Consider the following 12,071-nt stretch of genomic DNA (forward strand, 5'->3'; position numbering starts at 1 on the left):
AAGTTGAAGAAGACAAATTTTGAGTATAAATGAGCAAAAAGAAGAATCAGATCTTAAAGTTAACGTAAAAACAGATTAAGAAGAATAACATCCACACAGATAAGAAAGGAGAGACATTAGAGAGACATTAGAGAAACAGGACTACAATATGTCTTGCAACATAGAGAGGATGTGCTCTGATAAAGCAGGGCTTTCATGGTTTATGGTCTGGGGCTTCACATCAAGTAAAGCGAGGACCCTTAAAGGAATATTGTGATGGTGGGAGACATCCTCAAGAATGTTGCTACTGCCCACTGCCCTGAGTCTTGTTCATGATTCCTTCTCCTCTTCCAATTAGGAGATGTGATGATGCAAAAGGTTGAATGGAGAGGGCATTATAATGAATTGTAGATACAGATTTTGTCCACAGAATCTCTTGTGAAGGTTTATTCTGATGAGCTGGGCTTGCTGCATTATTTATTCCCAGCATGTTGGGAATAATCATGAAACCTAATATTCCACCAGTCAGACTGGTCTTTTTTTTTTGCATTACTCCAATAATAGCAATTCTGGGCTAGAAGTAGGGAGGAAATGGCAGGAAGTTGCAATAGAAAGAAAAAGAATGTGGGGGAGGTAGTCTTAACAGTAATAATGGCAACTTCCAACAACACTGACTTGTGATTCTGATTAACCAAGTTTTTAAAGTAGACATATATGGTTGATATTTATTTGAAATGCTCCTTATGTATAAAACCATCTAGATATTAAATAATTTGGAATTTTTGATAACATTTGAAATATTATAAATTGTAAAATATTCTTTCTAAACAACCACACAAATACATTTTTTTCTAAGCCCAAACAGATATTCCCATGCTTGAAGTGCTGTTCCTAATTTCTAATTTATTTTTAAAGGCTAATTTGCAAAATGAAATTGTTTGGATGATTGGTTTGCAGTAAACATGGTACACCAAATTGGTTTCTAAATTTAGAAAAAGGTTGAGTCTCCTCTTATAATAATCAAGAAATAGAAGTATTAATGATAATGGAGCTTCCATAATTAAAAAGTCAAATTCTGAAATAACAAGCAGAAATGAACCTTAGCAGGTAGTAGCAACATAAATTGTAATTCCTGAAAATGGTTATTTTAAGGTCTTTTCATGGGATAATGCAATCTCCAATATGCAGCTTACTGAACAATATATGTATCATATGCATTATGATTATGTTCCATAGTCTTGCTGAATTCAGTACTATCAGACATAACAAAGATATAGGAAATAGTGCATGAAATTCTAAGAGTCATAAAAGACAAAGTTGTGTTAATGAATGCTTTGATTTCTATGTCTGATATTTTAAAATTTTTTGGAAAGTAGTAATTGTTATCTATATAAATGTATTCAAAGAAAAATCTTGTTTACATATAATAGGATTTACAGAAGAACTCTAGATTTTAAATACAGTAGACTCCATGTCCTTTCTTGGAGGTTTTTGAGGACTGATTTTTGGTAATATCTCTCTGGCATAAAATGTTTTATGAAGTCCAGCTTCTCGAACTGCTAACTCAAAACGGAGTCTAGGGTCAGAAATTATCTGTAGAAAGAAAAAAGAAATTATCTGTAGAAATAAAATACAATTTAAATAAGTAGCAATTCGTTGAACTAAAGTAAAATTTATCATTTAGTTCTATACTTGCTCAAGCTATATAATTTGTTTCTTCTGGGTAGATGACTAGATGACAATAAACTTTGTGTATATAGTGACTATATTCTGTTGCTGTTTTTTAGGGGGAGAGGGTTGGGTTTTTTTTTTTTGTTTTGTTTTTACTGAAAATGTCCAAATGTTCTTGACATTATCATTTTCCAGTACATCTGTGGCTTCCGAGATAAGATACAGAGAATATTATACTAGATTAGTCAAAATACAACATATTGATATTATTAAAAAGATGGAGTAAAAAAAAGCTTACTTTCAGTACTATTCATTGATTCATTATTTATTCATAGCTAGAATTACAAAATATAGACAATCATTGATTAAAATAAATCTAAACCACACTCTTGGTACATTCGTCTTTAACCAGACATTCTAATTTCTCCATCATTCTGAAATATGTAAATTATGTTTAAACACATGGCCTCTACTTAAAAAACAAAATCAATCGAACTCTCCAAGGCTGATTTCTATTTCAAGCAGAATTAGAAAATGTCTCCACCAATGTGGTTCTAAGTGGCAATGGAAATATGAGTAGCTCAATTTCTATTTTCATTTATAGCTGATTGGACCTTATTCCTCTTCCCCTCCTTCCATGAATATTAAATGTCAACAGACGCTGCTTGCAATAAGGTAACCACATATGGATTTTAGCTAATGAGGCATTTTACACGGACTTCAAGTCCCCCTAGAGGATGGGATAGCAAGCTGTTGAAAGCAGCCCTCCTTCAAGAAGCTCTTAAACCAATAGGGGCAGTAAGAAGGTATACAGATAACTACAGCTGGTGGCACATGTGACTGATGTTCCAAGGATAGAAGATCACAGAAGTACATCTCCTGGTGCGGGTTAGACTAGGATGACCTCAGGTGAGGAGGAGCACGTGAGCTAACTGTAAAGTCCACCCTATTCTTCTATGAAGCAAAAGAAGACAGCCAAAAAGGGGAAGAAGAGAGACAGCCAAAAAAGGAAGGCACATGCAAACTCAGAGGTGAAATAGGTCAATTCAGGATCAGGGCAGTTTGGGTAGAACACTGGAGTAGCAGAAGTCTACTACAATTGTCTAAACGTGAAGTAATAAATAACTAAACTTGGCTGGTAGCAAGGAAGAGAGAACTTTCGGAAACACTATGAAGGGAAGAATCAAGAGAATTTGGCAACTGATGAGGTACAGGGACGGGGAGCAATGATTGCACACAAGTCGAAAATAATACAGAGATTTGTGTCTGAGAAGCAATATATTTTGAGCATTAGTCTCTCCTCTTCTAGATACAATCTCTGTAGTCACCCTTATCCACTTCCAAGGATTCATGCTCTGCCTGTGTACTCCCTAATTTTTTCTGGATTCACCTGTCTTCTCAGCTTTGGGTCTGTGAGGTTTAAAAGATCGCCTTATCCTATTTTTAGAATAGGTATCAAGTGAAATGGAGATCTCCCTGGAAAGTTGACCTGCATTTCCCCAAATCACCTCCCCAGAAGCAACCAATCAGATTCTTGTAAACGTGTTCTAGACATCTTCACCCTAATCATGACATGAACAAAATAAATACTCTTCCCCGAAGTCTGTTTTTACTTCTGTATTCTTATATGGTTAATGGCAGCCACACATAATGACTGTAATTTACTGAATTACTTGTAGATGCCAGGCAATATCCTAGGCAATTGACATTTATTATCCTAATCCTCATAAGAACCTTACAAATTATTATTTTACAGATGAAGTAAACAAGACATAAAGATGTTAATAGCTTACACAAGTCCATAGCCAGTAAATAGCAGATGTAGATTTGAATCCAAAATGCAGGCTCTTCTCAGTACCACTCGCTGCCCGGCTTAGAATCATCCTCACTTTCATTACTCCCTCCTCTCAGCCAGAGCCATTCATGCCACACCCTCCCACATTTATGAGGACTTTGCCATCTTAAAAGACTCTGACCCCCGCTCCCACCCCCACCAATTTTCCATCCAGGATACGTTGCTAAGCATATCTGAGTATATAATTCACCTGCTTCTAAGTCTCACCTGTGCTCACAGGATAACATCTTAGCAAGCAAAAGCTACTATACTTTTCAGTCTGACCCTAACCTATGTGTCCAATCTCATCTCCTAGCACCCACCCTTGCCGTGTACCTTTACACTGAAGACACGCCAGTAAGGGCCTCTTTCCACCCTCCTCTGCTTGGTGAAAACCTTATTTCCTCAGCCCAGGTACCTGAGAGCTTTCCAGTTTGACTTCAATTCTTTGCCAGCCCCAGCTGCCCTTCCTGCTTTGGCTTCTGGAGATACACTTGCATCCTTATAATTAATCCCTTTCCTTTCGCCCAACCCCTCCTCCCAGCTGAGTTTTTTGGTTTTAATTTAAATCAACCTGGAAAAAATGTTGTTACTGCTGCCAAAAATCCTCGACTAAGATGTAGCTTAGTTTCCTCTTCAACACTTGGTCCGACTTCCCTAGTCTGCATTTCTTTTGGTTCCCTTCGTGCCGCTACAGGCCTTAGACCTCCACCATGGAAGTAGTCTCACCCCAGGGGTGTTATTCTCACACATGCTACCTTCCCTCCTAACCCAGATGCCCTGCTCACTTCCTTCAACAGAGTAAGTCAGTCTTGTTCAGGATGTAGCCCTGGCAACTCCACTGTGCCAGATATAGAATACGTTCCGTAAATATTGTCCAATTGATAAATGAACTGTTCATCTTTTTTATTTCTTAGCGAAGTATACAGCACATAGGAGAGGCACACTTGATCTGTCAATGGGTGAATGGATGAAGTTTCCTACTCTGTAAATAATTAACTAAGTGTCCAGCTTCTCTCCTTAGACTTGCAAAATTAACAAACTAGGGAGAACTACTTTCTCCCTTAATATCAGTGATATCCATTCATTCATCTGTCCTCCCTCCCTGCCTTCCATCCATCTGAAAAGACTTTTTTAACTTTTTTAACGTTTATTTATTATTGAGAGACACAGTGTGAGCAGAGGAGGGGTAGAGAGAGGGGAGACACAGAATCTGAAGACACAGAATCTGAGCTGTCAGCACAGAGCCCAACGCGGGGCTCAAACTCACGAACTGTGAGATCATGACCTGAGCCGAAGTTGGTCACCTAACCAACTGAGCCACCCAAGCACCCCTGAAAGTACTTTTTAAAATCCCTTCTCAGTTACAGGAACAGACTAAAAGGAGTCAGAAGTTCCTAGAAATGGTTAAATAACACCTTAATACTTTTCCACAGAAAATGTTTTCTTTTATCATTAGCTCTGATGTATTATCTTCAGTTCATTTTAATTTCTGAAAGCTTCCCTCTGCTTTGTCTTGTATCAGTGTCATCAGTTGTTGCCTTAGTAGGATTTATATCATGAATTTAACATTAAACAAATTCTGAATGATAGAGAAACACTTAAAATAGAACATTAAACACAACTTTAAAGTAAAATTTTGTAAATTTTAAAGATATTTTAATGCAGAAATGTCAATTTTAAAAATAATTTTCAATGACAGATTTATAATATGTTCAGACAAACTGTTCTATGGTCACCTATCAACTATTTTACAGGGCTAAGAATCATGCAGTAATTGCGTGCTATCATTTAGCAGTAAAAATTAAGTGAATCCACATGGTATTCAAATGTAAATATTGAAAATAATTTTTAACCCAAAACACACACTTCTATAAATCTTTTTATCATCATGGCTTTGCATCAATCATGCTAATTCCCACAATTACCTGGTATTCATTGTATGTATTCAATGTAAAGAGTGGCTTTTGAAGAATAAATTCTTCTTCAGTTCCAATACCCATTCTTGCTTTTGATGCCATTGTGTCTGACACCATTCTAACAGGATCAAATTGAGCAACAATAGCAACCTAAAAGAAGAAAAAGCATGGCTATTTGGATTACGATACAAGCTAACTACTTCTGGGGAGCACTACTAATGTTCAATGTCCATTAAAGGTAGGAAATATTATTAAAGATAAAACCCAAGGGGCGCCTGGGTGGCGCAGTCGGTTAAGCGTCCGACTTCAGCCAGGTCACGATCTCACGGTCCGTGAGTTCCAGCCCCGCGTCAGGCTCTGGGCTGATGGCTCAGAGCCTGGAGCCTGTTCCCGATTCTGTGTCTCCTTCTCTCTCTGCCCCTCCCCCGTTCATGCTCTGTCTCTCTCTGTCCCAAAAATAAATAAACGTTGAAAAAAAAAATAAAATAAAGATAAAACCCAAGAAGGAAGGACAGACAAAATATTAAGCCAGGCCAGTCATAGAGATCCCCAAAGGAGCTAATGGTTTAAAAACAAAACATTTTAAAAGGCTATAATATATATGGTTTGCTACTGATTGAGTTATCACAGTTATGATTAAATTTAGATAAAAATGTATTTTTCTGGTACTAAGTCATAGGAAATCTTATAAAGAAAATCTATATATTGAACTACCTTAAAAAGTAACCAAAGATAAAAAACATTAATTTTTAACTACTAGCAATATATGGTCATGATGACAACTCCACAAAGCTTTCTAGAAAGTTTAATATGATCGGGGCGCCTGGGTGGCGCAGTCGGTTAAGCGTCCGACTTCAGCCAGGTCACGATCTCGCGGTCCGTGAGTTGGAGCCCCGCATCGGGCTCTGGGCTGATGGCTCAGAGCCTGGAGCCTGTTTCCGATTCTGTGTTTCCCTCTCTCTCTGCCCCTCCCCCGTTCATGCTCTGTCTCTCTCTGTCCCAAAAATAAATAAACGTTGAAAAAAAAAAAAGAAAGTTTAATATGATCAAGATCATTCTAAAGTATATTATTCATGCATTAAGTTGAGTTATGTTGGCATTATTGGGCAAGATGGGTGAATCTCCATTGTGTTCAGCAATGAGATTTCCAGGGACTATTGTAAACCATTGTTTCCCCTTCTACTGAAAAACCGTAGAGTCATTTGAACCTAAATGCCCTTGTCCTTTATGATAATTGAAATCATTCAAACCTGTATCCTAATGAAAGAAGCCACTAATTTTGTAAATTATATGCACCATTAGTAACACCTGCCTGTTAATTCCTAAAGTCAAGAATTAGCATTAAGAGAATGGCATTTTTAATGCCATTTAGAAACTGTAATAACAAAACTGGGGGTTGAATATGCTTTAATTATTATAGGTTTCCTAGCCAAAATGTCTTAAACTATAGTTCTAAACACCGGCTACAGGTAATGGGCAAAAATATTTCCTCTTTCAAAGAGTTCACAGATGGAGAGAATTCTAATCATATGGACTCTGTAGTTATCAAATATATATTTGAACAAGAATGTACACAGTAATACTGACATTAAGTTTTGTCCCCAGAAGGCCATGGTGTATAATTATTTGCTAATGATTAAATTTTGTTGAATCTAGCATGACCAGGTCTTACATTCCTCTTTGAATTTATTTCTGTAATCTATTTTTATCAAAGATGATGACATAATAGCGGTATGCATTTACACTTCCTGTAAACTATGCCATTTAACTAGTTTAACTAGACTTCCTCGGTTTGAATCCAGTCTGACAGTTGCTTGCTGTGTGACTTCGGGGAACTTGTGGCTCTTCTGTTTCCTCTTCTATAAAATAGAAATATTACTACGAAAATAAATACATACATCATGGGGTTGTTGTAGAGATTGAGCTAAAACCTAAGAGCATTTAGAAGAGGGTTTTATATTTAATATTTTAAAAGTGTGAACACACATTACTACAAACCTCTGAAGCAGGTACTATCATTATTCCCATTTTTCAGAGGAGGAAATGAAGCTTAGGGAAGTAAATGATCTAAGTTTCCTCTGCCAGTAAGTCATGAACCAGGTTGCACCCAGGTTTGAAGGATACCAGAAGCCAAGTTCTTATCCAAGATTCCATGTTGCCTCCACTGACATGGAAGGGAAATCAGACAGTCATTTCCCATCAGTTGTGTAGGGGTGTCAGTGGGCTTTGGAGCTTAGGAGTTGAACTAATCACTTCCAGATCAAAACCTCTGAAAAATTACCAAGTAAAACTATTTTATCACACTTCTCAAATTGAAAAACTTTTGCCTACTTTTACTAGGCAATGCAATGGGAGGCTTTAATTCTCTCACAAAAAATAGTATATATTTTTAAAAAATGGTTTTTCACATGTTTGCTGACCACAGGGGATTTCCAAACAGAAGTTTCTACCCCTAAGATGATGGTCTTGCTCAAACTCCACCAGGTTTTTTGAGGAGCGGAAAATCCTGCTAGATGTAAAGTTTCAGTCCTGTAAATGGGTACTATTCAGCTAATAAACGAGAGGTAATACGGATGCATTTAAATCTTGGGAGAGCCTTTTGAAAAGTGCTGATAAAGTTCTTTTAATATACTAAGAAACTGGAAATTGTTCAACATAAATCTAATTGCTCCCAGCAATGAAGATCAGTGTCCCAATTTGGAAAAGTTACATTTCATATCACAGATGTTGTAACTAAGCCCTACTAATAATGTTATTAAGAACACTTAGAAACCACCCATGAAAATTTCCAAATTAAAAACACCTGTTTCCTAAGGGCTTCTAGTCGCCTCTCTCTCTCGCCTTCTTCATGAGCTTCTTGGAGGGCCACTGCTTTTTTCTCCAGCAAACGCTTTTCCAGTAATTCTTGTCTATATTTAACCCTTTAAAAATAATGCACAAGGAAGTTGGGAAAGCATCATAGTAACTGTGTAAATTATATGGGTAGGAACATAGATAGGGGCAGAAGGCATCTCAGAGGTGACATCACGGTCATATTTTGGCTTTACTTGCTTTTGGTTGATTTCTCATAACCAAACAATAAAATGCATTGGTGTAAAATGCAATCTATAATAATTCTAATAACCAGAGAACTGCTGGGGTGCCTGGGTGGCTCAGTCAGTTAAATGTCTGACTTCAGCTCAGGTCATGATCTCGAGGTTTGTGAGTTTGAGCCTACGTCGGACTCTGTGCTGACAGCTTGGAGCCTGGATCCTGCTCTGAATTCTGTGTCTCCTTCTCTCTCTGCGCCTCCCCCACTTGTGCTCTGTCTCTCAAAAATAAAGAAATGTAAATTAAAAAAAAAATTTCTAAAATAACGAGAGAACTGCAGATCACAGGGCAGGAAAAAGTAGGGTAAAAATCCAATCCATCTCTTTCTTCCTTTGAAATCATTGTATTGACCCTCAAACTGTCTGTCAGCTGCCACAGCTATAGCTAATCAACCCACCAGAGGACAGCCTCACTCCTGAGTGATTCTTCTAGCAGTTTCTTCAAGGAGTTTCAACACAATTTGAGATGTTAAAAAGGCTACCTTACTGATTAAATATACATACTTTTAGAAAGAAGAGTAAATAAAATGCTATAATAATATGCCCAAATTGCCTCAATACTAGAACTTAAAATTTTATCTGTATTTTCACTTGTTTTGTCTAGAACCCCCATTTTGGGTGTGTGCGTGGTTTAAAAATTACACTTTGACTGTAGATGGCAGCAAAAACATGACTTTCCCTTAGCATTATGTTTTCATTCTCCTTAAAATCAGCAGATATTAAAACAGAGCACATTTCAATACCCATTTTAATACCTCTAAACTCACTCAGCCCTCCTCTGCTGCCTTTTTTTAGGCAGCCTCCCTTCCCATTTTCTTGCCCAAGCTATTCTTCTTTTGAATTATAGAGAGGAGATTTGTCTTTTCTAAAAAAGTAGACATTTGGGTTCTCAAGGGAGTATGAGGCCATTGCCTCTGTCTTCCATTATTGATGGCTTAGATTTAACTTTCTTTAAGACATCAGTCACAGATGTGCTTTGCCCTTAGTGTGCATACCTGCATTTTCCACGGATGTACCTTCACTAGACCCTTTTAATTCTGGATCTTGATGTTAACTGAAGTGTTTACTATGCATCGAGGCTGTTGCTAAAACCTTCATGTCTTTTAGCTCAGTTAGATTTCACAACAACCTGATGTTGGGGCACCAATATTGATCCCATTTTAAAGATAAAGAAATAGAGGTATAGACTGGTGATATGATTTGCTCATGTTCTCACACCCAGCAAGTGGCAGAGCCAGAGATCAAACCCAGGCAGACTGGCCCCAGATCCCACACTGACCCTGGCCCTCCCCCTACTGTGCAATTAGCCCCTATGCTCTTCTCTCCTTCCCTTGATTGCTCTACTCACCTCACTAACATGAATACCTGCTGTGTGCTGTACACTGTGCGAGGTATTGGAAGCACATGGAGAAGACAGCCCTTCCAAGTTTGTAGTTTAATATGGATACAAAAAGACAAGCCTAAGAACTAATCAAGGTATAGAGTGCCTTCAGAGAGGTATAAACAAGGTCTGCTGGGGGACCTTGTGGAAAAGACTTGGGAGCTTCATGGAGGAGGCAGCATTTGAGCTGGGTCCCAGGGATTATTAGCATTTGGAGAGGCGTGATGGTGGAAAGGAGGCTGGCCTTCCTGGAAGAGAGTGCCAGGCCAAGGGTGAGTTCAGAAAGGCACTCCCACTCAGGCACATGCATAGACAGGGTTGGCATCTGAGAGTGAGCAACTTTTAAGTTTTGCTCCCTGGGCATCTTGCTTGCCTCGCTGGTTACAGTCCCAAGAAAGGAAGAGTCCAGGGTGGCTAGGACAGACTGAGTAAGGCATTTGAACCTGTGTCATCTGAACAGAGCGAGTGAATGAAAGAAGCCCAGGGAAGTATTGGCAGGGTGAGCCTGGTAGTCATGTGGTTCCTTCAGGAAGATTTGCTCCTGGGGAGGAAAAAGCTCCAAAACCAGGTTGCTCCTAAGGCTGACATTAAGGCAGCAGTGTAGGAGAGGAAAAGAGCGGAATGCGCAGTAGATCCTTGCAGAGTACAAAACCCACAATGGGATTTAGGAGGAAAGTCCTAAACCTTGATGGCTGTGGCTGTCCTCCTCCTCATCTCCCATACAGGAGTCAGTAGCCTGACACACGTTAAACAAGCTACAGACCAGGTTGCTCCCTTTCTCCAATGCCTCCATGTCATGGAAAGCTATTTCTCATTCTCTCCATTTTCACTAGGGCATGACACAACCTCCCTAATAAGGTTCTACTCAATTTATGTACGGAGTACAAGCTAAGTGAACGACCGTGAAGGTTCAATTAAAAGATACCCTGGGATTTGATCATTACCATATGCTAATTCTCAGAACCTTTGAAAACTTTCTATTCCTTTGGGATATATAGGTTGCTTTGTCTGCAACAAAGTTTTGCCTGCTGTGAAAAAGTAAGAGTTGTACCAGTTAGGGGAGCTTGACTTGTGAGGAAGAAGTTGCAAATCAGACGAAGGCATTTGAACTTGTGCCTAAAGAAGCCTGGCTCATGGTTTACCCTGAGGCTCACTCACTCGTTCAACCTATGTTTATTGAGCACCTACACTGTATCAACCACTGTTCCAGGCACTAGAGATACAATTTCAACACAGGAGACACGTTTCTGTCCTCACAGAGCTAACAGTCTAGCAGGGATACAAAGACCCAGGCAATTTTGTTAAGGGGTGGCCCTTGCTCTGAGGACACAGTGGGATGTAGGCCTTAGGAGGGGCACTTTTGCAGACTTGGGGCATTTAGGGGAGCACCCAAGAGGAAGTGCTCTGAATCTCACACCCGAAAAAGGAGCAGAGGGGGAAAGAATAGGAAGAACGTTCCAGGCAGAGAAAAAGAGCATATGAAGGTGAGAAAGCACGGTATTTTTTGAACTGAAAAATACTCGGAAAGACCAAAAGTGGACAATGCAAGGTGAGGCTGGAGAGGCCTGAGAGGCCAGACTGGGGCTTCGCATGCATGAGGGTTTTGATCAGGGAAATGTGGTGATCTGAAAAACCTCTCCTGTAATATGTACATGATAATCAGGAGTCGAGACCAGAGAGGGTTATCCACAGGCAAGTTGATGGTTTCCTAACCTAGGGAACTGGTAGGAAATAGACCTGGAGGAGATGCTGAAGGAGAAGACTTGGATTTAAAGTTTATGTAGAAGATAGAATTAATTTGAATTGTTAATGTTATGGCAGAGCAGAAGAGATAGAGGAAGGAGTTAAGGTTTCCTTCTTGCACAGTGAGCAATGGCGTCCCTCGCTAAAACTGGGAACTTGGAGAAACAGGGAAGAGAAGGAATCAGGTTCCTTTGGACAGGGACCAGCCTTCACAGATCTGGGCTGAAGATGTAAATGGGAGATCTTTATCAACGGCGTGGAATTGAGGCCATGGAGCAGATGGAATCAATCAGGAAGAGAGTGTAGAGTAATAAGAAAAGTAGGTCTAGGAGTGACTGCCAAGGAAACATTTAGGAAAGGGACAGAAGACAAAACTAGGAGGATGAGGAGAAATGATGCCAAAGCAGCTAAGGAAAACAGCATTAACAATGTCAAATGATACAGAAAGATCTGAT

General features: G+C 39.1%; 1 protein-coding gene across 1 annotated transcript in view; it reads right to left on the reverse strand.

The window, feature by feature from the left end:
- Positions 1 to 397: 397 nt before the first annotated feature.
- Positions 398 to 12,071, reverse strand: part of CCDC148 (coiled-coil domain containing 148) — a 253,948-nt gene continuing 242,274 nt past the window's right edge. The window contains exons 13-15 of the mRNA XM_040475151.1: positions 8,207 to 8,324; positions 5,413 to 5,553; positions 398 to 1,572 (exon numbers count right to left, since the gene is read on the reverse strand). Of these exons, the coding sequence (XP_040331085.1) occupies positions 1,426 to 1,572; positions 5,413 to 5,553; positions 8,207 to 8,324 (406 nt within the window). The 3' untranslated portion in view covers positions 398 to 1,425. The remainder of the gene's footprint in view (positions 1,573 to 5,412; positions 5,554 to 8,206; positions 8,325 to 12,071) is intronic.

The sequence above is a fragment of the Herpailurus yagouaroundi genome, unplaced genomic scaffold (assembly GCF_014898765.1).
Source record: "Herpailurus yagouaroundi ecotype Mexico unplaced genomic scaffold, PumYag 140, whole genome shotgun sequence".
Taxonomy (NCBI): Eukaryota; Metazoa; Chordata; class Mammalia; order Carnivora; family Felidae; genus Herpailurus; species Herpailurus yagouaroundi.